This window comes from Chiloscyllium plagiosum, unplaced genomic scaffold, assembly GCF_037043375.1.
Source record: "Chiloscyllium plagiosum isolate Xiang-an unplaced genomic scaffold, Cpla_swu_hap1 HiC_scaffold_46, whole genome shotgun sequence".
NCBI lineage: Eukaryota > Metazoa > Chordata > Chondrichthyes > Orectolobiformes > Hemiscylliidae > Chiloscyllium > Chiloscyllium plagiosum.
The window spans coordinates 12,730,626-12,756,413 of NW_028270184.1; the positions used below are offsets into that span (position 1 = coordinate 12,730,626).

At 50.3% G+C, this 25,788-nt stretch overlaps 1 protein-coding gene across 3 annotated transcripts in view; it reads right to left on the reverse strand.

Annotated features, from left to right (window-relative positions):
- The window catches only part of LOC122543886 (pyruvate carboxylase, mitochondrial-like), a 931,966-nt gene that overhangs the window by 615,150 nt on the left and 291,028 nt on the right, over positions 1–25,788 (reverse strand). For all 3 annotated transcript variants that reach the window (XM_087983758.1, XM_087983759.1, XM_087983757.1), the window contains one exon: positions 5,502–5,684. In XM_087983758.1, the coding sequence (XP_087839884.1) occupies positions 5,502–5,684 (183 nt within the window). The remainder of the gene's footprint in view (positions 1–5,501; positions 5,685–25,788) is intronic.

Below are 25,788 nucleotides of genomic sequence, written 5' to 3' on the forward strand. Positions count from 1 at the left end.
GTCAGGTGAATTGGCCGTGCTAAAATTGCACATAGTGTTAGGTGCATTAGTCAGAGGTGGGTGGGTTACTCTTCAGAGGGTCGGTGTGGACTGGTTGGGCCGAAGGGCCTGTTTCCACACTGAAGGGAATCTAATCTAATCTCTGTCTTCAATGGGCAGGGCCTTATCCTGAGATGATGCCCTCTGGTCCTACACGCTCCCACAAGGGGAAACAACCTCTCTGTATCTACCCTCTCAAGCCGCCTGTACGTTTCAATATGGTCCCCCCTCAATCTTCTATAATCCAACATTAAGCTTAAAAAAAAATCGCACAACACCAGGTTATAGTCCAACAGGTTTAATTGGAAGCGCTAGCTTTTGGAGCATCGCTCCTTCATCATGTGGTTCCTTCATCATCAGACAACCACCTGATGAAGGAGCAGCGCTCCGAAAGCTAGTGCTTCCAATTAAACCTGTTGGACTATAACCTGGTGTTGTGTGATTTTTAACTTTGTACACCCCAGTCCAACACCGGCACCTCCAAATCATAATCCAACACGGATGTGTGCTTGCACAACCACACATACAAATTAGGAGCAGAAGTTGACCAATCGGGTCATTTATCCTGCTCTCCTGTTCGGTCCGAGATTGTGGCCATCTTCCCAAGCCCCCGACAACCTTCGACCCCCTTGTTAGTCAAGAACCTGTCAATTCCAGCCTCAAATAAAACAGAGTCATAAAGATGTACAGCACGGAAACAGACCCTTCGGTCCAACCCGTCCATGCTGACCAGATATCCCAACTCAATCTAGTCCCACCTGCCAGCACCCGGCCCATATCCCTCCAAACCCTTCCTATTCATATACCCATCCAAATGCCTCTTAAATGTTGCAATTGTACCAGCCTCCACCACTTCCTCTGGCAGCTCGTTCCATACACGTACCACCCTCTGTGTGAAAAAGTTGCCCCTTAGGTCTCTTTTATATCTTTCCCCTCTCACCCTAAACCTATGCCCTGGACTCCCCCGGCCCTGGGAAAAATCTTCAATGACCCTCACCTTTGCCGGGGAGGGGATTTCCAAAGAGACACAGCACTCTGAGAACGAAACACAATCCTTCTCACCTCCATCTGGGACCCATCCCCCCCGTTACTTCCCAGCAGGCTCCCCTCCTCTCTCCCACAGCAAGGGGAAACATCCCACTGGTCGGACATGTTCCTTCAACGTTCCCAGTGGCAGTGTAAGAGAGTGGAGGGAGCTCCGGAACTAGCTGGAGGTTCAGCTGAGCTTTGCCAGTGCCGCATCGGGCCGGAAACTGCCCAGGTAAGGTCTCCTGCCCTGCACTGACATTCTGTCAGGGCCAGGAGAGGGTTCAGTGCCCACACCACACCCCTAACCCCACCTTGGCTCTGTTTCACGAGGGGACACGAGGCACTGCGTTCACAGTAGATGCTTGCATTCAGTCAGTCAGAGAGAGAGAGAGAAACCATTGCTCCAGGGACTGCCAGACGGATTGAGTCCAGGAGACCAGCCAGAACGTCTCGGTCAGGACCTTTGTAAACATTCGGTGCAAGCGACAGTGGGTCTGAATCCCGAAGCGTGAAATTACAGATGACTTTGCAGCTACATTCCTCCAGTTCCACTTCCAGGTTCGGTGACGTGTAATGGAAAACACATCGCAGTGCAGATTCAGGAGTGCGTTTTAAAACTCTGACACTTGAGAGTACAGTAAACGTGAAACGCAGAAAGGATGGGGTGCAGTCTGTCCTGCCTGTTCCAGCACTTTTGGAAGAGTCCTTCACCCTTACACACACACCCCTTCCCTGAAAACATGTCCCCCCTTGGCATCCCCACCTCTGGGTCACTCGGCCAATTCATTTCAGAGCTGGGTTCTCCACTTCTCTTGTGGTCTCTCCTCCGTGTGGGAAATCACTGAAACTGTTACTGAACAGAAGGAGGCCATTCGGCCCACTGCCACAGAACTGTTACTGAACAGCAGGAGGCCATTCAGCCCACTGCCACAGAACTGCTTCTGGCAGCAGGAGGCCATTCGGCCCACTGTCACAGAACTGCTTCTGGCAGCAGGAGGCCATTCGGCCCACTGTCACAGAACTGTTACTGAACAGCAGGAGGCCATTCGGCCCACTGCCACAGAACTGTTACTGAACAGTAGGAGGCCATTCAGCCCACTGCCACAGAACTGCTTCTGGCAGCAGGAGGCCATTCGGCCCACTGTCACAGAACTGCTTCTGGCAGCAGGAGGCCATTCGGCCCACTGTCACTGAACTGTTACTGAACAGCAGGAGGCCATTCGGCCCACTGTTACAGAACTGCTTCTGGCAGCAGGAGGCCATTCGGCACACTGCCACAGAACTGCTTCTGGCAGCAGGAGGCCATTCGGCCCACTGTCACTGAACTGTTACTGAACAGCAGGAGGCCATTCGGCCCACTGTTACAGAACTGCTTCTGGCAGCAGGAGGCCATTCGGCCCACTGTCACTGAACTGCTTCTGGCAGCAGGAGGCCATTCGGCCCACTGTCACTGAACTGTTACTGAACAGCAGGAGGCCATTCGGCCCACTGTTACAGAACTGCTTCTGGCAGCAGGAGGCCATTCGGCCGACTGTTACAGAACTGCTTCTGGCAGCAGGAGGCCATTCGGCCCACTGCTTGGACAGCCACTCGCCTCCTTGTGGTTGTAGATCTTGCGTGTTCTTCCTGGATCATGGTCCTGCTGAACACCAAAGCAGGCTCAAGGGGGCCGAATGGCCTACTCTAGCTCCTATCTTTTACCTTTTCAAATAAAGGGGGCCCCTGAATCATTAGTGTTTGACTTACGGACACGCATACATGCAATCGCGATCCAGCACGGGCCAAGTTTTAAAAGACGTGACAATCAAACAGTTCCTGTCCTTACGAATGGCCACTTTATGCTGTCGTGCTCCGACCCGCGTGCACATCCACCTGCCAAGGGACCCCCGAAGGGGAACTGCCTGCAACCATCTCCTCCCCTTCCCTGAACCTGCCGCTCCCACCTTCGTGGGGAAGGAGTTATTCAAAACCCTCACCGCCCGCTGTGTGAGAAAGTATGTAACGTAACAAAACATTAGCAAACCGGACAGCCTGCTTAGCCAGACGCTGACACTTTCCCGTCTCTCCCCATGAACTGACTCCCCTCGTCTTTGGTACGCACCCCAACTCCCCCTTTCTCCGTCCTTTCTCAGGCTTTTGGTATCTCTCAGCTGCACACAGTGGCTTCCACCAACACAAGGCCGGAGAAGGAGACACTGGAAACTGAGAGAAGTTCTGGGGCCCATATCCATGGGAGGATCTGGCCTGGGAGTAGGTCCACAGGAGGTTTACAAGAACGATCCCAGGGATGAACAGCTTGTCATATGAGGACTCTGGGTCTGTACAGGGTGGAGGTCAGAAGGATGACAGAGCACAGTGGTGCTGGAAAAGCACAGCAGGTCAGGAATGATGAAGGGCTTTTGCCCGAAATGTCGATTTTCCCTGCTCCTCGGATGCTGCCTGACCTGCTGTACTTTTCCAGCACCACTCTAATCTTGACTCTAATCTCCAGCATCTGCAGTACCCACCTCCGCCCACAACGGTAACATGAGCTGCCAACTCTTGTACTCAGTACCCCTTCCGATGAAGGAAAGCATGCCGTATGCCTTCTTGACCAGTTTATCGACCTGCGTTGCCACCTTCGGGGAACAATGGGCTTGAACCCCCAGATCTCTCTGTCCATCAATTTTCCTCCATTTACTGCAAGCTGTTATGCTGACCCTGCACGCTTCAGAGAAACTCAAATGAACGTCCAATGGTGGAAATCATGGCTGTCATTGTCACTGTCTCGGGGGTTAAACCAAGACTACTGAGGCCTGCGGAGTTAGGGGAGGACGCTCAGAACAGGGAGTGTCCAGATGATCCTCTTAGACCACTTTAGCTAGTAGCCAGGGCAGCTGCTGTACCCCCTTTGGGAAAGTATGCCTGGAAACTGCGCTGTGTCGGGGAGAGGGGTTTACTTTAACATGGACAAGTTGGCACCTGGTTCTGGCTGAGTGGGTAAGTCTCCCGGTCTTGCGAAAAGGCACCCCAAAGCAGAACGGAGGTTTGTTTAACTGTCTGAAAGAAGAGGGGAGGGAGACAGACTAGCAGAAACGAGCCTGTCATCTTGTAGGGAGGGTGCTATCAGCAGCGTACACTCACAGACAAGGATGTGATCAGCGTCCTCTCACTGTGTCATTTCTGTCTGCAGTCCATCAGCCCAACGCAAACTTTCCCGTCACAGCCAATAAAGCTACACTAACATGCAGCTTTTTCCTCACCAACAGCAGTTCTTAACTGCTTACTGACTCCCCGCAGAAGTTATATCATTGCAAACGGATCAGTAAATAGTCAATCGATCTAAATATTGACATTAATGACGCATTTACTCACATCCACGACTGATCTCCGCTTGAAGCCAAATCCTACAGCTGCTGAAATGAGGTGACACAGTTCCGCCCAGGTGGGACTAAGCCAGTACGGGAGAAACAGAAACCGGGGAGGGATGTTGCCACCACACCTCCCTCAGTGAACGATCACTGACACCTGTGGTTCATGGCTTAAACGCGGCCCCTCACAAAATGAGCTGTCTCCGAGAAACTGGCTTACCGTTCAACAGGCGTTGAGGATGCCAATGTTACCAAAAGCACACGGGGCAGGGGGGTCGTGGCTCAGTGGCAAATACCCTGTATGCATGACCATGTTGAGAGACCCCAAAATCATCCAGCTCAGCTCTTTCGCTGCTCCTTAGGCACAGAGGGGCCTTAGAGCTGTGGCTTTCCTGCCCGCTCTGCCCCCTCGGTGAGATGGTTATGACCTCAGCCCTGCCTTGCCAATCAGTTTACAGCTCTGCGTCATTTCAACAATATGCCACACGCTGACAGAGTGCTCCACACACGGACGAATGTCCAGGAGACTGAAATTCTCATCCATATCGGAAAACGGGAGCTTTTGGGACCACAACTCCCAGTTCAGGTTCCTCTTCAATGAAAGGAAACATCCCCCATCATTACTCTGTTTTGATCTGTCTCCCACAATGCCACTGCCACCCACTGTCCGCCACGGTCAGTCTACAGGCACCATTCCTTGCACAGAATCCGGATTCTCATTGCAATCACAACGCTCCATCGGAATTCTGCTCGCCTGTGTCACTCCCCTCCTCGTTTTACAATCCATCACTGACCGCGCAAACATTCCCGCCTCGACCAATACTCGTAATCTCTCACCGACAGCAGTTCGATTTCTATGAGGTGAATTCTCTTAAGACAACAGCCCCCTGTCCAATGCACAAGAGTCCGCCATTATGAGAGAGACATGAGGTAAGTACACTGGTCATTGTCAGCTCCGGGTGCCTGGAGACACTGATCGATAGGCCTTTGGAAAAGGAGCTGAGCCTGCAGCTCAGCAACACCACAGTACACTCAGTAACCATAAACTCCAAACAAAATGGTGGCCGCACAGCAGCACCTTACCTTGACCCCCCGGATCCGGAACTCGGCCAGGGCTCGATTCAGCTTGGACGCGGCGGTGGGGTGGTCCTTGCCGTGGGCGATCACCTTGACCAGCAGCGAGTCGTAGTGCGGCGAGATCAGCGCTCCCTGGAAGGCTGAGGCGGTGTCCAAGCGGATTCCCATCCCTTCTCCGCTGCGGAAGACCTGCGGGATACGGGAGAGGGAGCGAACAGGGTTCAAATCCACGCGCACGGGTGTGGTGCCGCTAATCCCACCCAGACCTCCAAGCCTTCCCCTCCACCCCTCACCTCCCCGTCAACCTTCCCCCCCAAATCCCCCCACTGCGCGCAGCTCCGTCACCATAACTCACAGTGGCACCAATGCCCCTCTGACTCCCTCCATGGGCAGGGCCTGAGGGGAGTTAGGGAGGGGCTTGACAGGGTGTTGATGAAGTGGGGAAGGCCAGCACTGGGGGAGGGGGGTCCCTGCCCCACCTGAAAGTGCTACCTATTGGAGGTTTGAAGGGAAGCAGGGTGTAAACAACATCGGTTTCGGACCCCCATCCCATCAGTCTGGAGTTGAAGCTGCTCTGTGGAGTTTGTGGGGGCTAGACTAAAGCCAATGCCGGACGGGAAACACAAACCTTCCCGCCACCCATCGAGACTTCCAGTTTCACCAAACACCAGACAAGGCAGCACTGAACGAGGTCTCCCCTTATGGCCCATTGAATCTCAGAGTGCAGAAAGAGGCCATTCAGCCCATCCAGTCTCCACTGACTCTCCAAAAAGCATCCCACCAAGACCCTTTAACACACCCAACCCCAGGTTTAGTATCTAATCCACCCAGCCTGCACATGCCTGGACACTATGGGGCAATTTAGAAGAATTAATAATTACAATCCCAACCCTCTGAGGTGTCACCCACCCAGACCCATTACCCTACCCTATCACTCTATATTTACCCCTGAATAATCCACCCTTACCTACACACCCCTGAACAATGGGGCAATTTAGCACGGCCAATCCACCCTAACCTGCACATCCCTGGGCACTATGGGACAATTTAGCACGGCCAATCCACCCTAACCTGCACATCCCTGGGCACTATGGGACAATTTAGCACGGCCAATCCACCCTAACCTGCACATCCCTGGGCACTATGGGACAATTTAGCACGGCCAATCCACCCTAACCTGCACACCCCTGGGCACTATGGGACAATTTAGCACGGCCAATCCACCCTAACCTGCACATCCCTGGGCGCTATGGGACAATTTAGCACGGCCAATCCACCCTAAACCTGCACATCCCTGGGCACTATGGGACAATTTAGCACGGCCAATCCACCCTAACCTGCACACCCCTGGGCACTATGGGACAATTTAGCACGGCCAATCCACCCTAAACTGCACACCCCTGGGCACTATGGGACAATTTAGCACGGCCAATCCACCCTAACCTGCACACCCCTGGGCACTATGGGACAATTTAGCACGGCCAATCCTCCCTAACCTGCACATCCCTGAGCACTATGGGACAATTTAGCACGGCCAATCCACCCTAACCTGCACATCCCTGGACACTGTGGGACAATTTAGCACGGCCAATCCACCCTAACCTGCACATCCCTGGACACTGTGGGACAATTTAGCACGGCCAATCCACCCTGACCTGCACATCCCTGGACTGTGGGAGGAAACCGGAGCAACCGGAGGAAACCAACGCAGACACGGGGAGAATGTGCAAACTCCACACAGACAGTCACCCAATTCTGGAATCGAACCTGGGTCCCTGGCGCTGTGAGGCAGCAGTGCTAACCACTGAGCCACCGTGTCACCTCAATTTAGCACGGCCAATCCACCGTAACCTGCACCGCCTTTGGACTGTCGGCACTTCACCGCAGTAAGCCACTGAGCCATACCAGGCTGCTGCGAATGAGCCGTTTCAGAAATGAGAAAATGTTCTCCACCAAATGAGGTGAGCGTCCCCCGAACAGCGACTGCCTAAACTCAACGTTGACCACCTTCAAAAGGCCACCTTCACCCTTGTGCAGGTGCATCCTGGGAGGACGTGTGTGATGGGCTGGGTCTGGAATGAAATGATGGTATAGGGTGTGGGCTTTCAGAGATCATGGCAGTTTTACCACCCCCACGCGGGTGTGCAAAAGGGACAAAACAAAATGGAAATGATGCTGTTTTCCCTGGATTTGCTGCAAGGAGCAGGACTGTCACAAAGTCAGTCCACAAAGGGGGGGTCTGGGTTTGTGATTTACCATGTCAAAGCCCATTCTCCAGAAGCAGGTGAAAGTTACAATATCTGCGCACCCCCTTGCTCTTTCACTGCAGTGAAGCAGACTAATAATTCATATCCCATTCCAATAAACTAAAGTCTTACTTAGTCTGACTACTGAACAAGCACATGTTACAAGTACGCCATATCTCTGCCATGAATGGTCATACAGTAATCAAACTCAGTCGCATTTTACTGCCTTCCACCCAGGCCAGTTCCAATTGCAAGGATCAAACCACCTACACCTTAGCTTCCAGTACAGTTTTCTGATTGACCTGACTCAATGCCCGTTCACCTATTCTCCCTCTGTTGAGTTGACAAGTGCTGGTCTGATTTACATGTTTTTGCTGTTCATTATTCTGTTGTCAAATCCGCGCTGGACCCAATACTGTGTTCGTTCAAAGAGCTATTCCTGCACCCTTTGTCTTTTGATCCCTCACGGCTTTGCCATTTAACCGTTCCCACTCTCCACCGTTTCCATTTCCGTTTCGTCACGAGTACAGAAGGTGCTGGTGAAACTCGGCAGCTCTGGCACCGTCTGCAGAGAGAGAGGGAGTGAAACAGGGTTAAGGTTTCTCGGCCAGCAACCCATCATCCGAAACCTTCCACTTGAGCTATAAGGACGGGTCACTGGACTCAAACGTTAACTCTGTTTCTCTTCCTCTGACCAGAGGTGCTGCAGGACCTGTAGAGTTTCTCCAGCAAGCTGCGTGTTTCAGACTTCTGCCATCCGCAGTGTTTTGTTTTTATTGGAGCAAGCAGCCCATTTTCAGGTGTGTTCCGCTGAGTTCAGAAGTACAAGTGAAATACAAACACAGCAATGATGGGCTGAAGGAGGCCGTTCAGCCCCTCCAGCCCGCTCCGCTGTTCTATAACATCAAGGCTAATCTGTTTGCATTTCAAATTCCACATGCCCTTTGACCCACTTGCCTCGCAAGAATTTTTTCTCCTCTACCTTCGAATTGTTCTTGGGTGGGATGTTCGGGGATTGGTGCCCTTTTGCTTGACATTTACATCAATGATTTAGATGAGAACCCAGCTGAGAATGACACCAAGATTGGTGGTTTAGTGGACACTGAAAAAGGTTATCTAAGGGATCTTGGTCAACTGGGTCAAAGGGCTGGGGAGTGGCAGATGGAGTTTAAGTTGGAAGAAACACAAGGTATTACATTTTGGTAAACCCAACAAGGGCAGGACTTATACAATTACTGATAGGGCCCGGGGTAACTTTGTCGAACAGGGAGACCAAGGGGTTCATGTACATAATTCTCTGGTTAAGAAGGCGTTTTGCATGCTTGCCTTCAATGGTCAGACCTTTAAGTACAGGATATTGGTGAGGTCTCTTCTGTAATACTGTGTCCTGTTCTGGTTGCCTGGCTATAGGAAGGATGTTAGGAGAGAGTGAGGACTGCAGATTAGAGTTGAAGAGTGTGGCGCTGGAAAAGCACATCAGGTCAGGCAGCATCTGAGGAGCAGGACAGTCAACATTTCGAGCTTAAGTTCTTCATCGGGAATGGAAAGGAAGGATATTATTAAGCTGGGGAGGGTTCAGAAGAGATTTACCAGGATGTTGCATGGAATGGAGCGTTTGGATTATAAGGAGAGGTTGGATAAGCTGGGGACTTTTCCCACTGGAACGTAAGAGGTTGAGGGGTGACCTTATACAGGTTTATAACATCATGAGGAGTATAGATAACATGAATGGCAGGGGTCTTTTCCCCAGGCTTGGGGATTTTAAGATGACAGGGCATATTTTTAAAGTGAGAGAAGGAAGATTTTAAAAAGACACGAGGGACAACTTTTTTACACAGAGGGTACATTGTGTGTGGAATGAACCGCCAGAGAAAGGGGTGGATGCAGCCATAGTTACTATGCTTAAAAGACATTTGGATAAGTACATGAAGAGGAAAGGTTTAGAGAGATATGGGCCAAGCCCAGGCAGATGGGATTAGCTTAGTTTGGGAAAATGGTGGGAGTACTGGTTCGACTGAGGGGTCTGTTTCCATGCTGTGTGGTTCTATGATTCTTCGGAGGGTCAGTGCAAACCCAATGGGCCGAATGTCCTCTCTGTGCAGTGTAGGGATTCTCTGATTCACTGATTATACATATCAATCCAGCAAACCTCCACTTTGAAATCCTTCTGTAAATAAGGTCAAAATCCTCGAATATTTGAGTTATGGTTTCATCAATTCCCTGTGTAAAATTCATACCCACTATATTCGAGATGTTTCTTTCATTAAAGCTATTTGGGGAAATCTTAAACTCAGTAATGGCTGGTTCGGGCTTGTTTCAGTGAGAAGTTAAAATGTTCAACACTCAAATCTGAACTTTGTGTGCTGTGATGCTGCTTGCTTCATGTGGGTCAGCCTGAGCAGTTCCAACGTTCTGGAAATCTCGCAGGTCATTGAGGTGAGAAGCGAGGGAATTCAGAGTACTACTTGCAGGCCAAGAGGTCAATTTCTTCTAGGCCCAACAAGCCAAAGCTCCCACACCCTGCACAATCATCACACAGAATCCTCTCTGCAGCCAACACCTCCACTTTTCTCTGCGGTATTCCAGCCTCCTGGAGAGTCCCACAGTGATCACCAGTTATTCCCCACTTCCCCGACTCTCTGTGTGTCAAGTAGGGCTCTTGGAGCACAGTGATACCATCCCTACCTGTGAATCAGGAGACAGGGATCTCAAGCCTCACCTATTCCAAAGGTGCACAGTCACATCTCTGAACAGGAAGATTTGAAAATACCCCCCACCCATCACCGCGGGTTTGTGCTCGCAACATCTGGTATGCCCCTGGCAACATCTTCGCCATCATCTGATGTGTCTGTGGCAACATTTTCACCAACATCTGAGTGTGTCCCTGGCACCATTTTCGCCAAAGACTGGTCTATCCCGAGTAACATTTTTGCGAATGTCTGGTGAGCCCCTGGTAACACAGTCACCAACATCTCACGTGTTCCTGGCAACATTGCTGTGAACATCTGGTATGCCCCTGGCAACGCGTTTGCCAACCTCTCATGCGTCCCTGGCAACATTGCGCCCAACATCTGCCATGCCCTTGGCAACACTGTCACCATCATCTGATGTGTCGCTTGCAACACTGTCTTCAAGACCTGGTGCATCTCTGGCAACACGTTTGTCAACATTTGGTGTGTCCTTGGCAACGTTTTCATTAACATCTGCTGTATCGCTTGCAACACTGTCTTCAACATCTGGTGTGTCCCTGGCAACACTTGTGTCAACATCTAGTGAGGCACTGGCAACATTGTCGCCAGCATCTGGAAATCTGTCGTCCTTACTTGGTTCGGACTAAATGTGACTCCTGACCCACAGGGATGCATTTCACTCTCAACTGCCCTGGCCGAGACACTCGGTTCAAGGGACGGGCAATGCTTGACGGCCTCAGCCCTGTCGTGGGGGTACAGGGAGTACAGTAGGGGACTGAGGGCGCATCCTTGAGGGGCTCCAGTGTTATTGTGGAGGGGGTGCAGTTGCGTATCTTCACTGGTTGCGGTCCGTGGGTCAGGAAGCTGAGGATCCAGTTGCAGAGGGCAGAGTTGAGACCAAGGTCTCGGTGTTTTTAAATCAGCCCAGAGGGGGTAAGGGCCAATGAACTGGCCCAAAGTGCTTTCTGTGGGAGAGAATTCCACAGGTTCACGACACTCGGGAGTGAAGAAACTCTTCCTCATCTCAGTCCTGATAGTTTACTCCTCATCCTTCGACTGTGATCGCACCCCCCGCCCCCTAGTTCTGGACTTCCCACATCTAACCTGTCCAGTCCCACCAGGATTTGATATGCCTGTGTGAGACAGCCCCCTCAACAGCGAGACTGTCCTTCCTCAGAGTAGGAGACCAAAACTGCACACAATACTCAAGGTGTGGCCTCACCAAGGCTGTGTATAACTGCAGCAAGACATCCCTACTCTGATAACTCAAATCCTCTGGCTCCGCAGGCCAGTGTGCTCTTAGCTTTCCTCACTACCTGCTGTACCTGTATGCCCAACCTTCAGCGACTGGTCCACCACCACACCCAGGTCACGTCGCACCTCACCTTTCCCTGAACTGCCGGCATTCAGAAAATAATCGACCTTCCTGTCTTTGTGACGTTTGTCCATATTATATTGCATTTGCCCACTCAGCCAGCCTGTCCAAGTCACCCTGCATCCTCCTCACTGCACACATTGCCACCCACCTTAGTGCTGCCTACAAACTTGGAGATAGTGCATTGGATTCCTTCACCCAAATCGTTCACTAGTTCCATCTGGTCTCAGGCACTCCTGCCTGGAGGCTAGTGTCTAATGCAGGGACAAGGATTTAACCCCAGCCACAGCAGATGGTGGAACCTCAATTCAGGTCATAAAACAGGAAGGGGAAGACGGGCCTAACCAATGGAGACCATCATCGATTGGCGCAGTAAAACGCGGCTGGTCCACAAATGCCCCTCGGGGAGAGCGGTCTGCTGTCCTTACCCAGCCTGGGCTTGCATGTAACTCCAGGCCCACAGCAATCAGGCTGTCCCTGCACTGCCCTCCGGGGTGCCAATCAGGGCTGGGGCGCGGCCTGCGGAAGACTCGGAGAATCGCGTATCCCGACGGCGTTCCTTAAGTTCCAGTTTTCGAGCTCCAGTAGAAGAGACAGGGGGGACGGGAGACCAACCACCTCGAGGAATTGAACTTCCCGCGGGAACGTAACAGAAAGGGAGAATTCGCGGAATGTCTGCCTTCCACTCAAACTGCAGCGATTACGTGTAACAATCTAAATGATAAAACACAGCACTATTGCTGTAAAAACATGCTTTCAGAGTCAGTAGTTGTTCAACAGAACAACATGACTCGCACTAAAATAAAGTCCATTAACTGCGAGAAGCCTAAGTTGAAAGAAATGATCCATATCGTGTACAATGGAGCCTATAATTCATTTGGTTGTTCTGCAGTTTCCCCATCGGCAATACTCGAATGACAGGAGGCTCATCTCAGTTCCCTGAAGGCTGCAAGAGCGACCCCTCCCCCGATTTCAAACTGCACCTGAGAAAGAGGTTGGAAGTGGGGGGGGGGGGGGGGGGCAGCAATACAGAAAAGATTCAAAGTGCCAATGCCACCTTGGCACAGGAGTCGTACAGACCGTTCTGGGGTGAACGCGGAGGCGTCCTTGTCAAGGAGTTGACACAGTGCAGGAGGAGCTCTGGGGGTGTGCTCTCGAAACCTCCCCCCCACCCCCACCCCCCACCCCCCGGGGTGGAGGAGGCAGTTGGGGTGGGGATGCGGGCAGCTGCTTGTCGAGGAGCACAAATCAGTGGGGGTGAGGGGAATCCCCTATCCTCCCCCCAGCCACCTGCCAAGGTGCGAGACGTAACAGAGGCAGCTGGGAACCCTGAATTGGTTGACGGCTCAACTTGGCCCCCTTTCGGGCCAACACCAGGATGGCCTTCAATGACTTAGGGCACGAGCATCAGAGCACTTACTCCCCGTCATTCGGTGCCCTTCGAACTGAGAGGCTTGCAAGGGCCATTTGAGAGGACAGCTGGGAGTCAACCACATATTGCGGTGGACCTGGAGTCACATGCAGGGGTAAGATACGAGGGTGGATCTCGGTGGGATGCTCTTCGGAGGGCTGCTTTGGACTCGATTGGCCGAATGGTCTCCTTCCGCACTGTGAATCGTAAGAAAATCCCTCTTCGGAGTCCAGAATGGGAAGGCAAAGAGGGATTATTCACCCTCTGTGCAAACGCATAGACCTTCTTTTCAGAATACAGGCTAAGGGCCTTCACAAGGTCATCCAATTCCTGTCTATCTATCATCAGATAGCTGTACTTCTCCTGCTTGTGTTGATCAGCAGTATCTTCTAAAGTCGCCACATGTGAATGATGAATGTTCTCTGTGAAGATAGCCACTCTGCTCCTTCAACTGTGGAATGAACGGAAAATGATACAAACCAACTTAATCTCGTCAGAGATTGAGGGCAACAGGGGGTGTCTGGCAGATTGGCAGCATTTGTAGGAAAAGACTAAAGCCACTGCGTCAGTTAACCACTCTGGGCGAACTGAGCGAGTGTTGCTGGGGTTCCTTTACCAAACTGAAATCCTCAGCCCCCCCCCCCGCCGGCCACAGTGGTGAAAAACAGCAGCAACAACTGATCCAGCCTCATGGCTCTCCCAGTCACTGGGTCTCTCAGTCAACATTTTCAGATCCTGAGGGGGCTTTAGCAGGCTGGATGAGGGAGAGGTCCTGGGAGTGATGACCACCAACTGTCTGCCCTGGTCCATCCCACATTGAGGCGGCGGTCAAGAAAGCACAACTATAAGAAAGCACAACTACGCCTCCCGTTCCTCAGGAGACTAAGGAAATTCGGCATGACTGTTACCAATTTTTACAGACCCACCATAGAAAGCATCCTCTCCGGATGCATCACGGGCAACTGCTCTGCCCGGGACCGTGAGAAACTCCAGGGAGCTGTGAACACGGCCCAGTCCCTCACACAAACCCAACCTTCCATCCACCGACTCCATCTACACTCCCCACTGCCTGGGGAAGGCAGCCGACATCATCAGAGACCCCTCCCACCCTCTTTCATTGGGCAGAAGAGACCAGAGCCTTAAACACGCGTACCAACCAGTTCAAGAACAGCTTCCTTCCCTGCTGCTATTAGATGCAGTCATTAGATTTCTCAAATTTTAAATTTAATGTTGATCTCGCTCTCTGCGCACCTTCTCTGCAGCCGTAACATTGTATTCCTCGCTCTGTTCTACCGCCCTGATGCACTTTGTATGGTGTGATCTACCTGTACTGCAAACAAAACAAAACTTTTCACTGTACCTCGGCACACCTGACAATAATAAATCAAACCAAACAGGGCAGTACCCTCGTGGGAGAGTCCAGGACAGGAGGCATTGGGGAATTTAAAACGGAGATGGGGAGGACTCTGTGGATCCTTCTCACTCTTTCATCCCTTTAACCCCAAGTGTTAGCACGGCCAATCCACCCTAACCTGCACGTCCCTGGACACTATGGGACAATTTAGCACGGCCAATCCACCCTAACCTGCACGTCCCTGGGCACTATGGGACAATTTAGCATGGCCAATCCACCCTAACCTGCACATCCCTGGGCACTATGGGACAATTTAGCACGGCCAATCCAACCGAAACTGCACATCCCTGGGCACTATGGGACAATTTAGCATGGTCAATCCACTCTAACTTGCACATTTTTGGACTGTGGGAGGAAACCGGAGCACCCGGAGAATACCCATGCAGACACGGGGAGAATGTGCAAACTCCACACAGGCAGTCGCCCGAGGGTGGGATCGAACCTGGGTCCCTGGCGCTTTGAGGCAGCAGTGCGAACCACCCAGCCAAGTCTCTTGATCCTCTTGTGCATGTATGTTTTTTTTTGTGTTTTCTTCCAGCGTCCCTTGGTTTCGTGTAACAAATGCACTTGTATTCATAAGTCTGTGCCTTGCTCAGAAGCTGGCTGCATGAAGTCTTAAAGGGGTGTATTAATAAGCCTAAGTGCTAGACTGACTCAGCACTCTCGAACCACCCTTGGTGCCCATTGGCACCAACTGGAAGCTTGTTCCTCAGCAATAGACTGTCTTTACACAAAACAGCAATTGCTCCCAGAGCCAACATAAGGCTGTTTGTCCTTCAGATCTGCAGCTGCTTGACAGTTCCTCTGCTATGATTTTTGCCGCATTAATGATACCACCTTGGCTTTCACGTCCAAATTTGTAAAGAAAGCAAAACAATCTCCAAGATTTCCTCGGCTTGCAGTCAGAACGGGAGGAGGCCACTCGACCCTTCAGCCTGTGCTGCTGTTCAATCAGATTGTGGACGATGTGTAACTCCATGCTATTTAACCTTCCTATGTTCCACATCTCTTAATCCCCGATCCAATCAGAATGGTTTCAAGGGGTGTGGGTACGGGGTGGGGGGGCAAATCCAGCACTTTTTGTCCATCCCTAACTGCCTCTGGCTGGAGTAGGTAGCTAGGACTCACCCGATAAGATTGCAGTCGATCTAATTACTCTGTATCTGTGCCTAACCTCCTCCCCCCCACTCCCCCAAATAACCTTTGACTACCTTAAGAATCTATCTACCTCTGTTTTGCAAACAATGCTCTCTCTCTCCACTGTTTCCTTTCGGAAGTCTCTGGGAGAATAAAAGGATTCTCCTCACGGTCTTAAATGGGAGACCCCTCATTTTATGAGGAAACATTTGTCACAGGAGGCTGAGGGGTGATCTTAAAGAGGTTTATAAAATCACGAGGTGGCAACGGATAAAGTGAATGGTAGGTGCCTTTTCCCTAGAGTGGGGGATTTCAAGGCGAGGGCTTACATTTTTAAGGTGAGAGGAGAAAGGTTTTTAAAATACACGAGGGGGGCAACTTTTTTATGGTGCATGGAATGAACGTCCAGAGGAAGCAGTGGATGCAGGTGCAGTCACAACGTTTAAAAGCCGTTTGGATAAGTGCACGAGTGAGAAGCGGTTGGAGGGATTTGGGCGAAGCACAGGCAGGTGGGACTGGTTGGACCAACAGGTCTGTTTCCGTGCTGTATGACTTTATAACCGTGCCCCCACCCCCCTCATTCTACTGCCTCTGACAAAAGGAATTGTCCTTTTGTGCTCCAAGTGTTACCCTACCAGTTCAGAGTCACCCACACTCTGGAGGTGGTTCTGGAAGCTAGGTCAGACCGGGTAAGGGTCGGAGGCTTCCTTCCTTCTAAGATATTGGTTTTGAATCGAGTTGTGGGAGGTGTTGCCTCGTTAATCGAGAGACCCTGCGAATGGCCTGGAGACCCAGGGTTCAAATCCTGCCATGGCCAATGGTGGAACCTGAATTCAATAAAAGTATCTGGAATTAACAGTCTGTTGTTGACTATGAAACCATTCCTGATTGTCAGGAAAAAAAACCCCATTAGTTTCAGGGAAGGAAACAGCTGTCCTTACCTGGTCTGGCCTACATATGGGTGCAGACCAACAGCTGTATGGTTGACAATTAACTGCCCTCTGGGAAATCAGGGATGGGTCAGAAATACTGATTGAGCCAGTGATGCACACATTCCTTGAATGAATGAGTTAGTGAACCAGATGGGTTTTTTGATGACAATCAATGGTTGTTTCATACACCCGCCCCCCCCCGATACCAATTCCGGATTTAATGAACTGAACATAAGTTCCACGGTGGGATTTGAACCTGAGCCCAGAAATGACCACCACCTCAATTTCCCAACTGTGTTCCTGACTCGCAGGCCAGTTTGTATGTAGAGGTTCTTCCTGACACCAAAGGTTATCGGATGTGGGGAGTCAAAGTTCACAGGGTGGGGGGGGGGAGGCAAGGAAGAACATGGCGTTCAGGCTGACATGGCAGCCATGAAGAGCAGAGCAGGTTCAAAGGGCCGAATGGCCTGCTTCCCAGTCCTATGTTCCTCCCACCCTGCTGTGAAGTGACAGCTCAGTGAGCTGGCAGCAAGAATTTAGTTCTGAAGAAGGGCTTATGCCCGAAACGTCGATTCTCCTGCTCCTTGGATGCTGCCTGACCTGCTGTGCTTTTCCAGCAACACATTTTTCAGCTCTGATCTCCAGCATCTGCAGTCCTCACCTTCTCCAGCAAGAATTTAGTGACTGGAGGAGTTTGGTGCAGAGGGGTAAAGGAGATGTATAGCTTAAATTGAGAAGCATCGCTGCAGTGATGTTGGTTAAAGGCCCCTATGGCAACTCTTTTGCTTTGGGTTACAATCTTTGCAAGCATTAAGATTCGGAAATGTGAAGCTTTTAAGGCTCATAAAGGAACAACAGAACTGCAGAAACCAGGGAGAGGACAAGTCGGCTCTATACTGGCCAGCGGAGATCTCCATTGGGCTTAAAGTTTTAGCATCTAACTTCGTTTGGCAAAGCCACTAAAGTCTACTTGATTATTACAGAGGAACCTCCATTATCCGAAGGTCACGGGTGGGGAGTATTTCACTCGGTTAATCGAATTCTGATAATCAAATGCCGGTTAACATAGATTAGCCGAGCATAGGGCAGCATGGTGGCTCAGTGGGTTAGCACTGCTGCCTCACAGCACCAGGGACCCGGGTTCAACTCCCGCCTCGGGCAACTGACTGTGTGGAGTTTGTACATTCTCCCCGTGTCTGCGTGGGTTTCCTCCGGGTGCTCCAGTTTCCTCCCACAGTCCAAAGATGTGCAGGTTAGGGTGGATTGGCCATGCTCAATTGCCCGTAGTGTTAGGTGCATTAGTCAGAGGGGAATGGGTCTGGGTGGGTTGCTCTTCGGAGGGTGGTGTGGACTAGTTGGGCCGAAGGGCCTGTTTCCACACTGTATAGAATCTGTAGGGAATCTAATCATCGGGACGTTGCGGTCTTGCCGGATAATCCAACATTCGGATAACCGAATGCCGGATAGTCGCGGTTCCTCCGTACTGCGAAATGTTTTGCCAGAACTCTTCATCCTGCAGTCATCAGGACGAACACGAGAATGCCAAATTTCAAATGGTCACCACAATTTAGACTGTGGGAGAAAAGGCTGCTGATTGGTTAACAAGTTGACCACCGATTGGCCAAGGCAAAACGGACGATTTATAATTGAGGCTCCCAGTTAATCCAAATAAGGTTTGTTCCTTTTGTTGAGCTGAAAGGGGCGAGGAATGGAGGATGGCACTAATGTATCTGGGAAACGTGAGTGAGCCACCCAAACAAACTCAATCAATAATCTCCAAATAGCTGTCAGTGCAGCCTGAAGCACACTTGGGATGATTCAGTCAGTTCTGCCTAACTGGGGGATCTCATTAACCAATGGATGTTTTATTCCAAATGCAGGCTGGCCAAGTATGGGCTGAGGAGTGGCAGATGGAGTTTAATTTAGGTAAAAGCGAGGTGCTGCATTTTGGGTAATCAAATCAGAACAGGACTTATACACTTAATGGTAAAGTCCTGGGGAGTGTTGCTGAACAAAGAGACCTTGGAGTGCAGGTTCATAGTCCCTTGAAAGTGGAGTCGCAGGTTGATAGGATAGTGAAGAAGGCGTTTGGTATGCTTTCCTTTATTGGTCAGAGCAATGAGTATAGGAGTTGGGAGGTCATGTTGCGGCTGTACAGGACATTGGTTAGGCCACTGTTGGAATATTGTGTGCAATTCTGGTCTCCTTCCTATCGGGAGGATGTTGTGAAACTTGAAAGGGTTCAGAAAAGATTTACGAGGATGTTGCCAGGGTTGGAGGATTTGAGCTATAGGGAGAGGCTGAATAGGCTAGGGCTGTTTTCCATGGAGTGCGAAGGCTGAGGGGTGAACTTATAGAGGTTTATAAAATCATGTGGGGCATGGATAGGGTAAATAGACAAGGTCTTTTCCCTGGGATGGGGGAGTCCAGAAATAGAGGACATCAGTTTAGGGTGAGAGGGGAAATACATAAAAGAGACCTAAGGGGCAACATTTTCACGCAGAGGGTCGTACGTGTATGGAATGAGCTGCCAGAGGAAGTGGTGGGGGCTGGTACAATTGCAACATTTAAAAGGCATTTGGATGGGTACATGAATAGGAAGGGTTTGGAGGGATATGGGCCGGGTGCTGGCAGGTGGGACTAGACTGGGTTGGGATATCTGGTCAGCATGGACGGGTTGGACCGAAGGGTCTGTTTCCATGCTGTACATCTTTATGACTCTGTGGTCTAACCGCTGCTGAGTATATCAACCGACAGAACATCTTGTTAGATTCAATCAGTCAACTGTTGGCATATGTACAGCCCTTGTACAGGGCATTCAGACTGGTACTTCCCACGGATTCTGTTTCAGAGGTGTTGTCATAGCAACCTTCTTAGAAATACTCCAAGAGTTCATAGTTGTAGGTAACACATTACAGTTCTCTTTCACTGGTGAAGAATAGATGTTTAGTTGACAAATTTCTGCCTGCTGACAGCCACAACAACATCAGGAACACCACTGACCAGAATAAGCTATTGCCAACCTGCTCTGTCCTTGTGAACGCCTACATTGGAAATTACAGTCGTTGTCAATTAAGAGGAAGTTTCTGAAGTCAGTAGTGGAAGACCACTGAGATGAGACTTTTATTTTTTGAGTCATATAGCATGGTAACAAACTCTTCGGCCCCACATGTCCATGCTGACTGGTTTTACTGAACTGAACTAGACTAGTTTGTCTGCATTTGGCCCCATATCGCTCTAAACCTTTTCTAGCCATGTACCGGGCTAAACGTCATTTAAATGCTGCAACTGTAATTATATGATTTATACTTCAGGCACTTTGACAGAGGGATAAATGAGTGGCTATGCAAATAAGTAACAAATCTTTGTTTTGCTTCACTTTGAATTGCTTCCAAGAGTTGGCCAAGCCACATTTACAGTCTGAGAAGGTGGTGGCAGAGTTTCTGATTGCAGTGACATTGCTGTGACATTTCTGAGCGCAGGTGGTCAGCAATCGTTTCTGCACGGCGCTGTAGGAGGCATTCCTATGCTGGGACAGTGTGAGCTGAGGGAAAGACACTATGCAAATGCAGGTCCTTTCTATTTGCGGCAAATACCCCGTTTGTCTGACTTCCCATTGCAGGTTCACTGAAATGGCGTGTGTGTGTGTATGTGTGTGTGTGTTTAGCACGGCCAATCCACCCTAACCTGCACACCTTTGGACTGTGAGAGGAAATCCATGCAGACACAGGGAGAGCGTGCAAACTCCACACAGACAGTTGCCCGAGGCTGGAATCGAACCAGAGTCCCTGGTGCTGGGAGGCAGCCATGTTAACCACTGAGCCACCGTGCCATCCCAGCCAAATGGTCTTTGCATTCAGCAATGAGGTGATCTCATTATAAATCACTCAAGGGCATTGTTGAACCAGGTGGACTTCTACTCAAGTCAGTGAGAGCTCCAGGGTCACTGATACTGGGATGAGCTTCCAATTCCAGGTCTTGTTAGTTTAGTCTAACCTTCACTGGCACCCATTTTGGGATTTGAACCCACATTGACAGGATTCACCCGGGCCACTGAATCCCCACTTCAGCAAGATTACCCTTGAGCTGTATCTTACGGTTCCATCCCACCTGCAATCAGGGGCCAAGATTCCAATTTCCTTTACTGTTTTATCATTCACATAGCAGACCCCTCTGAACAGCAATGTTTATTCAGTCCTTTTCCATCGAAATAGCATTCTGCTTTTCAAGTCCTCCCACTAGAGCAGAGAATCTCACATTTTCCCCCCTGCTGGCTCATCCTTTGCCTACTTACGGCACCCTTTCAGTGCCCTCCCCTGTTTTGTCTACCTTGCTCTCTGTCAGCGACAATTTCGGCTCCAACACAAAATTGTTGGCTTCAATTTCGGCTCCTTCATCTAAGTTCTGAACACAAATGGTGACGGCCAGCTAAAGTGTTCAGTGATTTGCAGAGGGAGGGAAAATTTCCTTTTCCCCACACCCGTGCCCATTCGCCCGAGATATATATCATTGGCACGCAGAGGGATCTGGGTCCACAGATCCCTGAACGTGGTCACACAGTTGGATAGGGTGGTCAAGAAGGTCCACAGCACGATTACCTTCATTGGCCGGGCATTGAATACAAAAGTCATCCAGTTGTGTTACAGCTTACAAAGCCTTAGTTCGGCCACATTTGGAGTACTGCGTGTAGTTCTGGTCGCCACACCAGCAGAAGGAGGTGCACACTTTGCAGGGTGCAGAGAATGTTGCCTGGTCATCAAGGTTTTGGTGATGAGAAGTTGGATAAACTCAGACTGTTTTCACTGGGAAAACGGAGGCTGAGGGGGACTGGTTAGATATCACCAAAATTACGACAGGGTAGATCGTCAAGAGGGTTTTTTTTTTCCCAGGGTGGAAAGGTCAACTCCAAGGGGGCACAGGTTCAAGGTGGGAGGGGGAAGGTTTCGGGGTGAAGTGTGGGGAAAACGTTTCACCCTGAGGGTGGTGGGTGCCTGGAACACACTGGCAGAAGAGGGAGTGGAAGCAGGTACGTTAGATTAGATTAGATTAGATTACAGTGTGGAAACAGGCCCTTCGGCCCAACAAGTCCACACCGACCCACCGAAGCGCAACCCACCCATACCCCTACATGTACCCCTTACCTAACACTACGGGCAATTTAGTATGGCCAATTCACCTGACCCTGCACATCTTTGGATGGTGGGAGGAAACCGGAGCACCCAGAGGACATCCACGCAGACACAGGGAGAACATGCAAACTCCACACAGTCTGTCGCCTGAGGCGGGAATTGAACCCGGGTCTCTGGCGCTGTGAGGCAGCAGTGCTAACGACTGTGCCACCGTGCCGCCCACGGTGTTTATGGGCATATCTTGCTACACAAGTGAACGGGAGGCAAACACAGGGATAGAAACTGTGCATGGGCAATAAGTAGTGGCTCTAAATAAAGATTAAAATTGGGATCGGCTTGGTGGGCCACTGGGCCTGCTCCTGTGCTGTATTGACTTGAATCGAATGGCTCTGTGAAGCAAGGGGTAGCAAGCCACCAAGGGGCAACTAGGGATGGGGAATAAATGGTCACCCACATTCCCATCAAAAGGACAGCAAATGTAATATATCCAGATTTCCAACAGTCTTCTTTATGAAGGTACCAAATGGGTCATGAGGATTGGAGGACATGTTGGTGAACGGCTACATAGCTGGCTGCGAGACTGGAATCAGAGAGGACAGGATAATCATTCAAAGGGTCACAAAGTGGGTCCCCACAAGGATGAGCACTGAGACCACCAAGCCTGTACAATTCCCATCAAGATAGCTCAATGCTGGAATTAAAAACATGGTCGGTAAATTTGGGGACAGCACTGGATTGGCAATGGGGGGTCCGAGGGCAGTCGGTACCGAAGGGAACTGTGACATGAGCGATAAGCCAAGATGGACAATGATGCAGCGCAGGCCCATCGACTGGGCGAACGGATTTCAGAACAGGTCAGGAAAACAAGGAGGCGCCATTTTGCTCAGAAAGTCACGGGGCGAAACGGGGTCGAGAGGATGATGGGATTGGGAAAACACGCATCAATGAAAGTAATGACGCAGGTTAACAAAGGCCAGCTGGAAAGGGGTAAGCACAAAATCAGGCAGTAGCGTCTTACCTCTCAGTGCTCAAGTCTGGTCACTAAATGAGGAGCAAGACACTGGGGGCATCAGGCAGTGTGCAGAAGAAACGATTGACATGGAAGGCACAACAGCTTTTAGAAGTTGTACCCCCTCAGGAGATGATCCTCAGGCTGACTTACATCTCATTTGCACCCAGAAAGGAGCAGTGACCAAGCACAAGTGAATAAGTGTGCACCATCAAACAGGCACCAACAAATGCAGGAGGCTTGAAAGGGCCTTCAAAGAGTCATAGAATACAGAAACAGAGCCTTCAGTACAACTCGTCCGTGCCGACCAGATATCCTAAATTAGTCTAGTCCCATTTGCCAGTACTTGGTCCATATCCCTCTAAACCCTTCCTATTTATGTCCCCATCCAGATGCCTTTTAAATGCTGTAATTGTACTAACCTCCATCACGTCCTCTGGTAGCTCATCCCATATACGTCCCATCCTCCGTGTGAAACAGTTTCCCACATGTCCCTTTTAAATCTTTCCCCTCTCACCTTAAACCTACGCCCTCTAGTTTTGGACTCCTCTATCCTGGGGAAAAGACCTTGGCTGTTCACCCTATCTGTGCCCCTCGTGATTTTTATACAACTCTGTAAGCTCAACGCCTGAGCCTCTGACATTTCCAGGGATAAATGAACCCAGCCTATTCAACTTCTCCCCTAGAGCTCAAACCCTCCAATCCCTCGGGGAGAATATGACATTAACTACCTCTCGAGTGGAAGCTGGAGGAGCAGCCACAGAATGGGAAAAAAATGGAATGGACGGGTAGGCTGAAGGGGTGAGATGATAAAGAGGGGGTTGATAGGAGACTTATGCGCTGAGTATAAACACTAGCACAAACCAGATAGCTGTAAACTCTCTTCCAAGTGATAAATCATACCACAGATGGAAGCCCATTCAGTGTTTGTGCCATTTCTTTAAGATTGCCTTTCAATTAGACCTGCATTCCAACTCCTTGGGGCCTTGTCAATTCTACCGTCTCAAGTCTTTATCCAAGTCACTTTGACAAGTTACCACTGAGAAGGCTTTGAACGCTCTTTTCAGGCAGCACGCTGTGCATCGATAACAACCAGCTGTTGGAATCAAAGTCTCCCTTCGGAATTGCCTGGGAGGGACAGTGGTGTGGTGGGAATTTCACTTGACTCGGACCTCGCAGGGCTGGGCTAATGCTCTGGGAATATGGCCTCCAATCCTGACCTGGGGCTGAGATCCAATTAATAAATCTGGAATTGAAAGCTAGTTTAAGTGATGGCGACCGAGAATCACAGCTGATCGGATTACTCTATGTTTCTGCCCACCTCAGAAACCTTTTGAACCTCCCCCGCCAACCAATCCCATTGCTTGTCAAGAATTTTATTACTTCTGCCTCCGATATAGTCAAGGTCTTGGCCTCCTCTGCCTTTTGAGGAAAACAATTTCAAATACTCATTTTAGAAAAAAATGTCTTAAATGGGTGACCCCTGATTTTGAATCAATGACCTCCCCCCCGCCACTCCCTGTTCTAAATAATCCCACAAAAGGATTGAATTAGATTAGATTCCCTACAGTAAGGAAACAGGCCCTTCAGCCCAACCAGTCCACACTGACCCTCTCAAGAGTAACCCACCCAGACCCATTCCCCTCTGACTGATGCACTTAACACTACGGGCGATTTAGTGTGGCCAATTCACCTGACCATTTTGGATTGTGGGAGGAAACCGGAGCACCCGGAGGAAACCCCACGCAGACACGGGGAGAATGTGCAAATTCCACACAGACAGTCGCCCCGAGGCAGGAATCAACCTGGGGCCCCTGGCACTGTGAGGAAGCAGTGCTAACCACTAAGCCACCGTGCCACCCTCACAAGGAAACATCCTTTTCACATCTGTCTGATCAAGATAACCTCTCAGGATCTTAAATATTTCAATTACCTCTGACTCTTCTAAACTCAGTGCATTGAGCACCGGCATTAGGAGATCACATTGCGGCTGGATAGGACATTGGTTAGGCCACTTTTGGAATACTGCATTCAATTCTCGTCTCTTTGCTATGGGAAAGATGCTGTTAAACTTGAAAGGGTTCAGAAAAGATTCACATGTATGTTGCCAGGATTGGAGGGTTTGAGCGAGAGGGTGAAGCTGAATAGGCCGGGGCTGTTTTCCCTGGAGTGTCAGAGATCGAGGGGTGACCTTACAGAGGTTTATAAAATCATGAGGGGGCATAGATAGGGTGAATAGACAAGGTCTTTTCCCCCTGGGGTGGGGGAGTCAAGAACTAGAGGGCATAGACTTAGGGTGAGAAAGGAAAGATTTAAAAGGGCAACTTTTCTAGGCAGAAGGTAGTGCATGTATGGGGTGAGCTGCCAGAGGAAGTGGTGGAGACTGGTATAAAGACAACATTTAAAAGGCATCTGGACGGGTATATGAATAGGAAGGGTTTAGAGGGATATGGGCCAAATGCTGGCAAATGGGATGAGATGAATTGAGGGTATCTGGTTGAGTTGGACCGAAGGCTCTGTTTCCGTGCTGTGTAACTCTATGTCTCTAGCTCCAGCAGATACAAGCCAACCCTGTCCTCATAAGACAAACTGCATATTCGACTCTCGCATCTTCAAAACCCATCTCTTTCAGGAAGGAGATCTACCACCCTTCCCTCATCTGGCCTTCAGACTGACAGTGAGGTGCTCGATTCCAACCTGCCCTCTGCAACGGGTGAGTGAGCCACTCTGTTCAAGGAGCAGTTAGAGAAGGGGAGCAAGATCCGCGTCACCCGAACACAGTGACCTCTGTTCGCAATTCTCCTGCCAGTGGAAGCTCTGTCCAAAGCCCTCGTTCAATTGAAAACCCTTGGTTAAATCTCCCCTTGACGGTTGCTCCTCCAGGGAGCACAGGCTGCCCACATAACTGGAACCTCATGAAGTTTTGGTTTTAACTCCTCTGTAGCCTCCT